The sequence below is a fragment of the Lissotriton helveticus genome, chromosome 2_1 (assembly GCF_964261635.1).
Source record: "Lissotriton helveticus chromosome 2_1, aLisHel1.1, whole genome shotgun sequence".
Taxonomy (NCBI): Eukaryota; Metazoa; Chordata; class Amphibia; order Caudata; family Salamandridae; genus Lissotriton; species Lissotriton helveticus.
This window is the reverse complement of record NC_136059.1, coordinates 325,429,004-325,443,494: the sequence shown is the minus strand read 5'-3', so window position 1 is coordinate 325,443,494 and position 14,491 is coordinate 325,429,004. Positions and strand designations below refer to the sequence as shown.

Below are 14,491 nucleotides of genomic sequence, written 5' to 3'. Positions count from 1 at the left end.
CCACGTCACCAACTGTCTCAGTTCTTTTATTGAGAACTCTAAGTTCCTTGACTCTCAGCAGGCAGGTTTAAGGCCAGCCCATTCCACCGAATCGGTCATTTTGGCGATGATGGATGAGCTAAGAAAGGGTGCTAATAACAACATCTCCCAGGCACTTGTGCTATTGGATCTATCTGCGGCCTTTGACACGGTCGATCACGATCTGCTGATCGACCGTGTCAACAACGCCGGTGTACAGGGTCGGGCCCTTGACTGGATCCGATCATTTCTACATCGGCGTACTCAGGCGGTCCATCTGTCGACCTTTTTAGAACCTCGATCCAACCTGACTTGCGGGGTCCCTCAGGGTTCTGCCTTATCGCATCTCTTATTCAATCTTTATATGCAGCCCCTGATTGCCTCTCTCCGTAATAGCCCAGTTACCATCTTTAATTATGCGGATGATCTCCAGCTGGTCTTTAATCTTGAATCCACCTCCACATCCCGTGCTAATTTTCAATCCACCATGCTCTCTATTAGCGAGTGGATGTATCAGAGCCAGCTGAAGTTAAATCCCGATAAAACGGAACTTGTATTAACCAGAGCACTTGCCAACCCCTGGAATGCCAGTTTCTGGCCATCCTCTCTGGGCTCCCTTCCCCTTCCAGCTGACTCTGTAAAGAGTCTTGGCGTTATCATTTGCAAAGACCTCTCAATGAAACCTCAGATTGGCGCTGTCACCTCGGCCTGCTTTTTCCATCTTCGCAGGATCCGTAAAATCTGCAGGTTTCTGTCCACGGAGGCTCTTACGCTGGTTATCATAGCCTTGATTACATCTCGAATTGACTACGCCAACGCTCTTTACACTGGCATTCCTGCCTACCAGTTGCGCCGTTTACAACTCGTGCAAAAGCAGGCAGCCAGGTTAATTTTCTGTCAGCCAAAACATCTACACATTACTAAGGAAACTCCACTGGCTGCCGGTTGCCAAGCGGTGTATCTTCAAACTCAGTTGCACCATATTTAAGGCGCTACATGCTCAGGGTCCGGCTTTTGTTGCTTCTAAAATTTGCCGGTACATTCCTTCCCATGATTTGCGCTCTTCCTATCATAACCTTCTCACCATTCCAGCAGTGAAACGCAAAAAACATGGTGGCCTCCGATTTGCGTTTCTGGCTCCTAAATTATGGAATTCACTTCCGAGGGAGCTTAGATCCTCTCCCAGCTACGCTCTTTTTAGATGTTCACTGAAAACTCATCTCTTCCGGCAGGCCTTTGTGTAATTCTGCATCCCTGTCCCCCCTGTTGTCTCTAGCGCCATGAAACCGTTTGGTGTCCGTGCGCTGAATAAGTACTTTTAACATAACATAACATAACAATGCTTTAAACAGAATGTGTGACTCAAAGCATACGTTCTAATGTGTTCATTCTTTGATGGATTCTGAGAAATGATATTAACAAAGTTGCAGACCACAGAGATAGCACAAGCTAGTCCCTTAACTTTTTGGGTTTAGTCTACCGGCAAAGTGTAGCCCTCTTTGCTGTGTTTGTGGTGGCCTGCAGATATTTAAAATGAGACTCAATTATAACTCGTATGTCAACTGCATATTTTTAATTTCTTCATGAACATCCAACAATCATAAAATGTGTGTAATTTTTCTTCTTATTCAATAGTTTCTCAACATCATAATTAATAATGTGGGTTTGTTTACCAGGGTTGGACTGGCACAGTAAATGGGCACGGGCACCAAAATGAAAGTGACTCCCATTAGTGAACTAGATGTTTAGAAAAGTGGCCCATGTTTGGGGCCGTTTTGAACATGCTGTATAAGTTTTGCAAACTATGGAACACCGCATGAATTTGAGCTTGTTGCAGGCAATAGTTGGTTTATTAGCAGGCAAATTCAGAGCAAAATCCAGCCCAACAGACCAAAAAACAGGTCCACAAACATCCAAATAATAGCCCAAACGCTGACCTTCAAGACCAGCCCATCGGGCACTGCGTGATTGCCCTGTGGGCCAGTCTGACCCTGTCGTTTACTAAAACAGAACATAACTCTAGGCTTGACTTTTAGTAAATGTCTCTATGAATCATTGATAAAGTATTTTTGAATAATGTAATAAGGCTATTCCGTTATTTAACACAAAGAGTATTTCAAAATGTGTTTCTTCTTCCCACAGTGCTCGAAAAAATGCGGAGTTGGCATTCAAGAACGGCTCGTATTTTGCCCAGAGGTCGATCAATGCGATTCGAAGAAAAAGCCAAACTCCACCTCCAATTGCATTAGGAATCCCTGCACCAAATGGCAGAATGGAACATGGAGCTCGGTAATGACCAATATGCTATTCATTATGTTTGAATGTAGCTACATATGGAAGATGAATATGGGCATAAAACAGAAGGGGAGGTCAGGTTTCATGTGTGGGACCCCACAAAGAAATAAAAAATAAAAAAGTTGGTAAACTTGAGAGCAAGTGAAAGATTTTTGTTCCTAAGTGCATTAGATGTGTCACTGTTACAGATATTCTGCACCTTACATATATTTTATCGTTTCATCATAATCCTCAGATCAGCTTTAGGATCACAATTCCGTCAATAACATTCAAGATTTTTAGTGACTCTCTTGAGCATGTGCATATAAAATGACTTTCTTTGTACATCCTGTAGGTATAAATTGGTTAGAGCTCCTGTTCCCCAGAATTATCAAATGTCTTGACTGCACATACTGTTTGAATGGCTAAAGGCACATTGCTATCATCATTTGCTGAACTGAGTATGGATAACTTTGGCTCTTGCACCCAATTTTTCTCCTTTTTGTTAATCTTCTAAATTCTGCCGTTACAGGGAATGAAATAAGGTAAGAAATGATTTCTTTTTTAGAACCAGAAATTTGGGGCTCAAGAAACTGGGGTTTTTGGCTGAGGGGTGGCGTAATTCCATCTCAAGCTGCAACTACAATGCTTGTCAGGTTGAACCACAAAAGTTGCTAAATTGACCTATGCTTAACCCTGTGGTAGCTCTGCATAAAACCAGTCAGGCTTAACCTAGAGACCTTGTGTTATGCACCATATAAAAAATACTAAGGTGAAAACACAATACAACTGATTTCCCATGCACTTTTCCCTCCAGTGCTGTACGCCGCACGCAGGGGGTAGTTGTAGAAGCGGGGGGAGGACTAAACCTCCCATAACTACTTGCGGTTCCGCGACCGCCAACACGTCATGAGTGCCTGCACCAGGAGGCACCTACAAAAGCCAGTAGGGGCTCCCGCAGTGGGGGACGTGCGTGGGCGTGCCCAGGCAAAGCCCGGGCCAAGGGCGGGCCCGTCTGCACCTGTCTGAGCCCGTCTGCACTCGTCAGTGCCAAAAGGAGTCAGGCCAGGGCTACCCCACTGTTATTTTGTTGTTCAGGCACCAGACAGGCCATGCAGCACTAAAGGTGCTTTCTCCTTCAACCCCTTGGCATGGACACTGAGGCATTGAGTTAATATATCCATATCTGTATTGGGAGTTACCCTGTATTATAGAGTTTTCATCAAAGCACGAGGAGTGTTAAGCTTCTTAAGCTCCGAGACTCATCTTACTCCTGCTTGCCCATGATCACAAGGCACAACTTCTGAGGGTCTCAAGCTGCAAAAGCATGCACACAACGCATTGGTGGAACTTCTTTGGAAACTTTTATGTTCCTGTGTTTCCAAACAGAGGGACAGCTCACCTCGGGGCCCTTGGGGTAACAAGACACAGCACAAAGCACAGTCTTCTTCAAGCAGGGGGACCCAACGCCTCCAAGCACAGTCCCAACAACCTCTCCCTTGGTTAGAACAGCAAACTGCAGACCAGTCCTAGATCACGAAGCAAGGATTGATCTTTCCACAGCAGTCTCTTCAGTTGCTCCTTCTTTAGCAGAGGTTCCTCTCGACCACAGAATGGGTCCAAGCCTTTTCAGTCTCAATCCATTTCTGTTTCATTCCAATGTTCAGGGGTTTCAGCTCTCATAGTTATACCCCTTAATGTCTTTGAAGTTCGTTTGTGCTCAGGGGTCCCTGACCCCTCCCTAAATCAGTTTTGGGTGTCTCCCTCCCGGTGTCACCTTTCTCCCTTTGATACTGGGGGTCTGGATCCTTAATCACTCAGCTGGAGGTTGGGCCAATTGGTTAATAGCACCAGCCCAGGCCTTTTCACCTCCCGGGCTTCTCCTCCCCCTACTCTCCAGATGCAGGGCAGCCTGGTGCCATCTCAACCCCTCCCTGGGTCAAGGCCTCTCCCAGCTCCTCTCACTTCTCAGATCCAGACAGTCAATCCACATTTCAGCGCGCAGGCCCTACACTGCAGGCCTGAGTTCCCTTATCCACGCTACTTTGCATTACTAGCCCTGGCACACAAAGTGCATATCACTAGGGACTTTACTAGTAAGGCAAACATACAAATCATGGCCAACCAATTTTCATTACACTTTACATAGGGAACACTTGTACTTTGACACTGATCAGCAGTGGCAAAGTACCCAAAGCATCTAAATTGGCAACTCTATGTCAGGAAAACGCTCTAGGGGAAAGCAAAAAGTTTAGGGAACTTTAGCCAAAAAGGCCAAGTCCTACACATATCAAAGGAAGAAAGAGACCCAGGAGATTGAGGGCCTGGAACACAGACTCCTGCAATTAGAGAAACGGGTGGGCCCCAACCCAGATGAGCTCCTTCTTCGCCAGATCACAATCACATGCACAGAATACATTGCACTGGCGCGCAAAGAGGCAAAATCACTTCTCTTGGCCATGCAACACTGACTGAAACTGGGGATAGGGCCGGAAGATTCCTGGCACAGCTGGGCAGAAAAGAGAGGGAGTCGAGATGGGTGACTGCCATAAAAAAGAGTGATACGGTCCTGACCATGGCACAAGAGATTGCCGATGTCTTTGCAGACTACTACGCAGATATCTATAAGGCCAGGGAGTTGGCAAATGACAAACAGATACAAAGCTACCTCCATAATGTAGACCTCCCCACCCCATCACAAGAGGATAGGAACATACTTGAAACAGGGCTAACGCTAGGGGAAGTCACGAAGGCGATAGCTAGACAGGTGGTAGGGAAGACCCCGGGATCCAACAGAATACCTGCGGAGGTCCATAAGGCAAACTTATTGGAGATGTACCAGGTAGCACAGATGGAGGGGATACTTCCCCTTGATCTCCGCACAGCTACAGTGGTAGTCATTCACAAAGCTGGTAATCCAAAGACGGAGTGTGGTTCATACTGGCAGATCTCACTGTAAAATACTGAGACCAAAATTCTGGCGATGAGGTTGCTACCAATCTTCATTCATGCTGACCAGTAGGGCTTAATGCCCAAAAAAGCATTAAGGTTTAAACTTTGCAGATTGTCCAACTGGTAAGATAGGGTCAAAGACAGATCCAACCCGCACATACTCCTGGCACTTGACGCAGAGAAGGCATTTGATGCCATAAATTATCCCTTTATGAAACAGCCACTGAGGAAATTTGGATTTGGCCCTGCATTTATGGCATGGATTGATCTCTTATACACTTTACAGAGGGCCAGGGTGCGGTTTATTGGTGCCGTATCGGCTAAATTCCAGGGGAAAGAGGGACTAGGCAGGATTGCCCATTATCCCCATTGATATTTGCACTTATACTAGAGTCACTGGCCTGGCCGGTTAGGAGCCACCCAAACATAAGAGGGTTCTCAGCAGATGAGGGGACTAACTGTGATGGACGAATCTCATTATATATAGATGATATCCGGCTATACATCACCAGACCTAGAACGACCATCCCGACTCTTCTACATGTATTTGAAGAATACGGACGACACACAGGATATTCCATTAACTGGGGCAAGTCCAGTCTATACCCAACAGGGGGACCCATAGATACAAGAGAACTCCCACAACAACTTCCGGTTGAGACTGAAGGATTCAAATACCTAGGCATATATATAACAACTAATACCTCCCTGAGTCTGACGCATAACTTATGGAGGGGTATAACAGAGTTCGGTGGCGATGTAGAAAGGTGGAGAAGGCTGCCCCTGATGCTACTAGGCAGAGCAGCATTGTACAAAATGATCGCACTACAAAAATTATTATATGTTCTCCAAAACATACACTATAAGATACCAGAGGAAATCTTCAAAATGAATGATACTGAGGTACGCACATTATTATGGGACAGGTTATATCCGAGGATAGCACTCCAGACACTCGAGTGGACCAATACAATGGCGGGATAGCCCTCCCAGACATAAGATCATGCTACTGTGCCGCACATTTGATAGTAATCAATGATTGGGACATCTCCCAGCCCATCACCCAACATATACACTAGAAAGAGGCCAATTCACAACATGCACCTAACTTCACTACCTGTACGGAGGCACAGGCACCAGGAAACTTTTACAGGCAACCCAGAGAATAATAGAAGCTTGGAAAGGGACAGAGAGACAGATGGGATGGAACAAGAAACTTCCAAGGGAAACCCTAATAAGGTAAGGTACCTGTATGCCACAGATGGGGAAACTGAAGGGCTTTAGACAATGGGATGCAATTGGGGTTTCCAAGCTGGGTAACCTCTTAGAGAAAGGGTCCCTGATTTCTTTTAACTCCTTGCAAGGGGAATACCAGCTCACCACCAACCAACAATACAAATATCTGCAAGTTCAACAGGCACGGAGAGCAGAGAAGGTAGATGTAGCTACAAAACACAAATATCCCCCGCTGGAAGAAAGGCTCCTCATGGGAGAAATACCGGAGAAAACAATCTCCTGAACATATAAGGCACTCATAAATAATATGCCCAACAATTTAGAACTCAGTGGGAAAACACCCTGGGAGACCTGGAAGATGTAGACTGGGAGGCTGCCCTCATGAACCCAAGAGAGGTGGTGATCAAACTAAGGCTACAATTAATACAATTTAAAATACTTCATAGGGTCTACTTCGATAGGTCCCCCTCCACAAAATTGGAAGGGCTGCAACCCTGGAGTGCCTATGCTGCGGAACAGCAATAGGAACATATGTACATACACTATGGGCATGACCACATATACAAAGATACTGGTGGAAAATATTAGAAGTCCTCGGAGAGATAATGGGGTCTTCACTCCCCAAAGATGCCAAATTCACTTTACTGGGCATACCCTCAGAGGTCGACATCCCCCAACACACTCTCATGCTCTGCAATCTTGGGCTGATAGTAGCAAAATGAGATGTAGCTAAATACTGGGCTGCCACGACCTCCCCAACAGTGACCGAGTGGAATGGACCTGTATATAGGGACAAAAAAGGTGCCCTATAAGGTGAGAAGATGCCCAAAGAGATTTTCTAAGATCTAAGGCCCATGGTTAAGATACTATGGATTAGAGATGGGGGTTGAGGGGAGTCAATGAAACTCAATTACCGATTATGCAACAAAACATGGACAAACGGGGAGGGTAGATCCTACACTCACGCTGAGGCTATGGATATGACTGGGACTTAACGAGCGACCCACGAGTCATGGAAAATCTCAACAGCAATCTATGAAAGCACCATGTATGATTTGTCTATGTGTATTGACCGCCGAATAATGCCTATGGTTCACAATGCCAAAATGCGTACTGTTAAAAATATACTAATAAAAATAAAATCTTTTTAAATAGAAAATAATAAATAGGAAACTATTTTGCCGTTCAGCCAGGTCAGTGATTCCTAGGTTATGAAAACACTCTGCCACAGTGCCAACAAATGAAGAGTAGATGAGTTGTGCAGACCAAAGGAAGATGCTGACAGGACTGGACCAGGGAACCAAAAGCAGCCCCTCTCACTTTGTTTCCCCACGCAATCTCTCTTTCCATCCATCAATTCTCCCTCTGCCCTTTTCTCTACTCTCTCTCTCTCTTCTTCCTCTCTTATGCTTTTTCTCCACCTCCTATTCTCTTTCTATTGAATCCTCCCAGTGCCTACTGCAATTGCCTTCGGACACCTGAGAAAAGTGGGGAAGCACCAGGAGAGACTCAGGCTTTCAAAATTGGCCTTCAAGAGCTCCGGCCCACCGGGGAAATGTGTGGGGGAATAAAAAGCCTGTCCAGCCTTGGAAAGGGAGCTGAGGACTTTACAGGAAAGTGCTGAGACACGACAAAAAAGAATATTTATTTTCCAAAAAAAGAGTATAATAGATATTATTAACCCTACCGCCGCGGCGCTGGGGGTAGGGTGGGCCGCGCGGCGCCGCCATGCTTGTGACGGAACCACTCCGTCACGAGCCACGGGCGCGCTTTGCTTGTGACGGAGTGGTTCCGTCACGGCCCCGCTCGCTCAATAGAACGCTCAGCGCAGGCGCGGAATTGATGCCATGCAGGCACGGCGGCCGGGCCGTGACGGAACCACTCCGTCATTAGCACAGCTCGTGCGTGGCTGTTGACGGAGTGGTTCCGTTTCCAGCAAGCAAAGGGTTAATGTCTGGGTTTGTTTACATTTTGTCACATATTTTCATGTGAGATCATTGATTTGCTTAAGGCATTTTAACAATATTCCACAATTATCCTGGAAAGTTTCTTTCACTGCCCTAATTCAATTAAGTCAAGCTCCCTCTCATCACTTTGTTTTACAGCTATTATCAAGGGCATTACTCAGATTTAACCAATGCAGTCAAATCTACTAGGTAACACAAACAAGGGATTTTGCTACTTCATTCTTTAACTGACAAAAAATACAGGATCGGTAACTTAGAAAAATGGTGACCATCTTTTTATGATCTCTCTTCACTTGCTCTGCAGAGGATCACGTATGATATTCGGGTTGGATGGACAAACTGCATTTACTGTCCGAACTGGAGAATATTGGGTCTTTTGATTGTAGTATCTGTGCATCCATACTACTGACCCCCAAAATTGGAACCAAGTACCTCTTTCAGCATTGACTCTCAGGAAAGTGAGGCAGTGCATTCCAAAGCTTACTCATGGAGGTAGTGTGGGCTTGAGACTCAGAACTCAGAAACACAACTCACAACAGTTAAGAAATTGCCGTGTCCTTGCCCTCCCGGGGCACCACAGACACCAATCAGCAAATTTCCATGCCTAGAGCTCCTGGGGCACTCATTTGCCACCATGATGTGATTGTTGTGCGATTAATTTTACTTCAGATTTTATTTCAATCTCTATCCAGTGTTCCTCCACAAAAGTAGGTGTTGTGGGGCACATGCTTACTGAAGATTCAAGACCCCAGATTCTATGCCGGATGTTGCTTCCTGGTGCTGTGGAGGGAACTGTCTTTCTCCTCTTCTCCAGCCTCCTCTGCATTCCCTGTGCTCTCTGGCTACTCGTTTGGGAGACAGAAGCGGTACAAAACACAATTGCACACATTTTGTCCAAGGGGTGCCTTCCTCGAAGGACACACAGGACATGTCCGATGGGCGCCATGGGAATGCACTTATCTGCCGTCCACACCTCACAAAGGCAGAGCTATAATAAAAGCAGCATGATGCGCCCAACAGATGTATCAGTTCCCGGAAGCGAATAGCCTCACAGGCTTCCTGAGGGAGATTTTGCCTGGGATTGCCGCCATGCTCGAATAGGTGACACATGTATGCATTAAAACACCATGAAATTGGGCTAAATCGGTCCCACACTGTTTAATTCCTCATTCCAGAGGCTTTAACTCATAAATGCACTGTACTGATGCATATTTATAGCACAGTGATGTTGAAATTGAATGTCTTTCACTGTTACACCAGTAGCATGCATCTTCCTATCATGCCCTGAGACTGTACAATAAATAATGGGAAGTCAATAGAAAGTGGCAAGCAGAAAAAATATACTAACATACATGGTATTTTGCATACTTTGGGGGAAAATATCTGTTGGTAACTGAAAAGAGATCACAATAAGGCATAGGACAATTATTCTCTCAGAGTATTTTAGACTCTGAGAGCAACTCCCATGGAAGAGGAGCACTAAGTGAATCTCAATTCGTGATGTGCAAAGCCTCAGAATTCACTTGCACCCTCTGGTAAAAACAACAAATATCTGGACACAATCCAAGAGGATAAGGAAACAAAGACCGACCGAGGGCTCTGGGTAGTTAGGACCTGATTCCCGGGAATAGCAAATGGAAAAAAAGTAACAATAGAATAATGGGGCTCAGGAAAAGCAGGAATGAATTCTAAGAAATATGGAATGAGACAAGGGACAATGGATACAGAAATAGCAGACAGACTAACCTAATTAACCTGGAAAACAAGACCTAAACATGAAACTATGAAAGGGAAATATGGGAAGCAACCATAGGTAGAATACAAAATAGAGCATGGAACCCTGAGGCAGACTCCGGGGGTTCTACAATGACAGACAGCAGCAATTGGGACAAAGGAGTTGTAGCATCAATACAGGATTTGGAAATTAGGAAATAGAATACGCAAACGCACAGGAGCACGGAAAAGACCTTTAAGTAGAGCAGTAAGGTTTACAGTCTGCGCAGTAACCAATCCAGATATCACATTACATGACTCAACATCAACATAACATAACATAGCTTCAACTTTGAATAACACTGAAGAACATTACTTCCTCATCTACTTCTTTGTTCCTCACATTAGGATATGAGGCATGGACTCTGCCATAGAGGAGTACACACCTCATATCATAAATCGTATATTACTAGAGGATTATAAAACAAATCCCCTCTAAAAACCGAAGAAAAAAATAAGCTCCTTCTTAAGTGTGTGCACTGTCCCCTTTACCTGGATCAGCCTTTTTGTGTATGTTTTTATGGGCAGGCCAGCTGAGTGCGAGGCACAGGCTACGTCGGATAATCTTTGGATGCGCTGCTTTCCTGTGACCTCTGTGGTGCTTGGGCCATGGTGGAGGCTTCTGTGCAGGTGGCGCATAAGAATGTGGGTGAAGTGAGGCCACCTACACTCGAGATAAGGAGCTCAGGGTTTTCTTTTGTATCTTGAAGTTGTGAGCTTTCTCTTCTCCTCTTATAGGATAATGCCCTAGACGTTCTACGTGTTTCCTGGAAGACCCAGAGTTTCTGACAGAGAAGGATGCACTCATGTTCACATTTGTGTCTTTCAGTATATGATCACAGCGGTATCAACTGTAGGAAAATAGATGTGTGGGACCCTCTTGAGCTTCTACATTGAATCTTATGGTCTTCCTGAGGTTTTTGTCATCCTTGAAATATCGGGTGTGCCACTGTTAAGCTCCTAGCTATGTTTTAGACAATTGTGAGAATTAGTCCTTCCTTAATATTTAAAAAAGGGGTGACGCTGATAGGTAGGTAGAAGCTATCTCTTTGGGGATTGGTTAATTGTATTTTAAGGTAATTTCATTGGTTGATACCTACGGTGCTGAATAGTTACTAAAAGGTAAGAGCTTCCTTTCTCATTTGTTCATGTAAAACAAGGAGGGGAAATGTGTATCCATTGGGAACTGTTGTTCAGCTGACACTTCTTCTTTTGATAAGGAGAGGCGGCACCCCAGAAGCAATGTGTAGGACTTGGCCTTTTTGGCTAAAGTTCCCTAAACTTTTTGCTTTTCCCCTAGAGCATTTTCCTGACATAGAGGTGCCAAATTACATGCTTTGGGTACTTTGCCACTGCTGATCAGTGTCAAAGTACAAGTGTTCCCTATGTAAAGTGTAATGGTTATGTTATGTTATGTTATATAAGCTTATAAAGTGCCTGATTACACTGTACTAGTACTGCTCTGTGGTGAGCGAACTACTGCAGGATGTGACCCCTAAGCATAACCTAGCCCTGCTGTTTGGGGAACAGGAATGTTTTCAGATTTTGGTAATGGTAATTAGTTGGCCATGATTGGTATGTTTGCCTTACTAGTAAAGTCCCTAGTGATGTGCACTGTGTGTGCCAGGGCTAGTAATGCAAAGGTGCGCGGAGAAGGGAACTCCGGAACACAACTAACAACAGTTAAGAAATTGCTGTGTCCTTGCCTTCCCGGGGCACCACAGACGCCAATCAGCAGATTTCCATGCCTAGATGCAGTGTAGGGTCTGCGTGCAGTTTGCTAAGTCAGCATGTTGTTCTGACAAGTGCAACCACTTGTCAGGCCTTACTTTCCCTTTTTCAGAAACATTGGGCACCCCTGTGGTAGGTCCCGGGTAACCCTTAGGCAAGGTGCAGTGTAAGTAAAAGGCAGGACATATACTAAGGTGTGTGTTATGACCTGACAGTGAAAACACTCCATTTTGTTTTTCACTGCTGAAAGGCCATCCACCCATAGGACTGAATGGGGGAGGCTGGGTGTTGTGTTTGTTAGCCTAGTTTCCTATGAGTTTAAAATGGAGAGGTGAAGTTTAGTACGTATGAACTCACAGGGTCATAGCACATCTTCCTGTGAAAGTGGTATTGTCACTGTGTGTTCAGAAACCACTCTTTTAGAAAGTGGCTGAGTTTTGTGCTTGAAGCATTTCTGTGTGTCGCTGGTGAATGTGGATTGACTGTCTGGATCTGAGCGGTGAGAGGAGCTGAGAGAGGTCTTGACCCAGGGAGGGGTTGAGATGGCACCAGGCTGCCCTGCATCTAGAGAGTAGGGGGAGGAGAAGCCCAGGAGGTGAAAAGGCATGGGCTGGTGCTATAAACCAATTGGCCCATCGCCTGCGGAGTGATTAATGATCCAGACCCCGGTATCAAAGGGAAAAATGGGACACTTGGAGGGAGACACCCAGGACTGATTTAGGTAGGGGTCAGGGACCCCTGAGCACAAGGAACTTTAAAGACATGGATGTTCTCTTATAACGCTGCTAAATTATGGAATACTCTTCCCGTTCAGCTGCGTACAACTACTCACCATCTATCTTTCCAGAAACAGCTAAAGAAGTGGATCTTCCAGAGGCTGCCTTAATGAGGCCACCTACTGTGCTTGTGCTCTGCTTATCTCGGATAGCACAGGGATACCCAAGGGTAGCCAGGCTTTCCATAAATATTGATTAATAATAAAAAATCAATGTAGGGGTATGACTAAGAGAACTGAAACCCCTAGAATTTGGTGTAGTTTTCAATGGCGAAATGGACAGGTTGAGTCTGCAAAGGCTTTGACCTCTTTCGAGAAGAACCTCTGCCAAGGAAGAAGTTGCTGAAGAGACTGCTGGATAGGACTTACCCTTGCTTCGTGATCTGGGGCTGGCCTGCAGTTTGTAGATTTTACTAAGGAAGAGACTGAAGGGACATTCCAGTGGGTGGTGTCCCCTCTTCTGGAACAGGACTGTGCTTTGTGCTGTGTCCTGAACCCCAAGGGCCCAAGGTGAGCTTGCTCCCTGTTTGGAAACACAGGAACATAAAAGTTTCCAGAGAAGTCCGAAGCAACGCGGTGTGCGCCTGCTTTTGCAGCTTGAGACCCTCAGAAGTTGTGCCTTGTGATTGTGGGCACACAGGAGTAAACTGAGTCTCGGACACGCAGGGTGTGTGTCGTGGTGCAAGCCAAGGCGTTGCTGAAGAGTGCCTGGTTATCGTGTGCATCGGGAGAAGAGGTGAGACTCGGACGTGCAGGGTGCGTGTCGAGGTGCAACCAAGGCGTTGGTGAAGAGCGCCTGGTCATCGTGTGCACCAGGAGAAGAGGTGAGACTTGGACGTGCAGGGTGCTTGTCGAGGTGCAAGCCGAGGAATTGGTGAAGAGCGCCTGGTCATCGTGTGCACCTGAGAAGAGGTGAGTCTTGGACGAGCAGAGTGCATGTCGAGGTGCAACCAGAGGCGCTGGTGAGGAGTGCCTGGGTAGTGTGTGCACCGAAATTGAAGTAAGTCTCCCCAGTGCTGAGTGCGGGTCTCAGCGTCCAACGAGACTGCCGGAAGGAGTGCCAGGTCATTGGACTCTCGGAGTGAAACAGTAGCGGCCTGGACCGGCAGCCCCAGAGGAGCTGAGCCACCGCCCCAAGCTCGCCGTGCCCATTGACGCAGTTCGTGATCAAGGCCCAAGTCACTGAAGGAGGAGAGGAGAGTGGGGTTGCGCTCCCCCAGGTAATGTAGACCACCACCTGGAGTGGGGTGTAGGCTTGGAGGGACACTCTCTCACTTCAGTCAGCTGCGCGAGCCTGTTGCTTCGGCTCGGATCTAGGCCTGTGCTGGACCAAGGAGGGGCAGTACGGGAGAGAAACTGTACTTTTGTGTCATCATTGATCCATGTTGGGGGCAACTGTTACCGGAGCACCAAAACTGTTGTATTACACTTTGCGTTATTGCTGCTAACGAACTATCAAACTGTCGTATGACGCCTGACCTTATTTGTGCCTGACGAACTACACGCTAGGTGTGCTACGCACTGCGTTATTTTTCCCTCGCTGAGTACATGATTGTAACGTGGCACATTGCATTATTTCTTCATCGTACCGTACATGATTATGATGTGGCACATTGCATTCTTTCTTCATTGCACAGTACATTATTGTAGCTCGAAGCATTGCTTTGTTTCTTCCTTGCACAGGGCATGCTGGTAGTGATACACATAGCATTCTTCCTTCTATTGCAAAGTACATGACTGTGGCACTATGTATGGCATTGTTTCT

The 14,491-nt window shown here is 46.0% G+C and overlaps 1 protein-coding gene across 2 annotated transcripts in view; it reads left to right on the top strand.

The window, feature by feature from the left end:
• Positions 1–14,491, top strand: part of ADAMTS12 (ADAM metallopeptidase with thrombospondin type 1 motif 12) — a 2,873,463-nt gene that overhangs the window by 2,603,681 nt on the left and 255,291 nt on the right. For both annotated transcript variants that reach the window (XM_078677277.1, XM_078677276.1), the window contains one exon: positions 2,161–2,307. In XM_078677277.1, the coding sequence (XP_078533403.1) occupies positions 2,161–2,307 (147 nt within the window). The remainder of the gene's footprint in view (positions 1–2,160; positions 2,308–14,491) is intronic.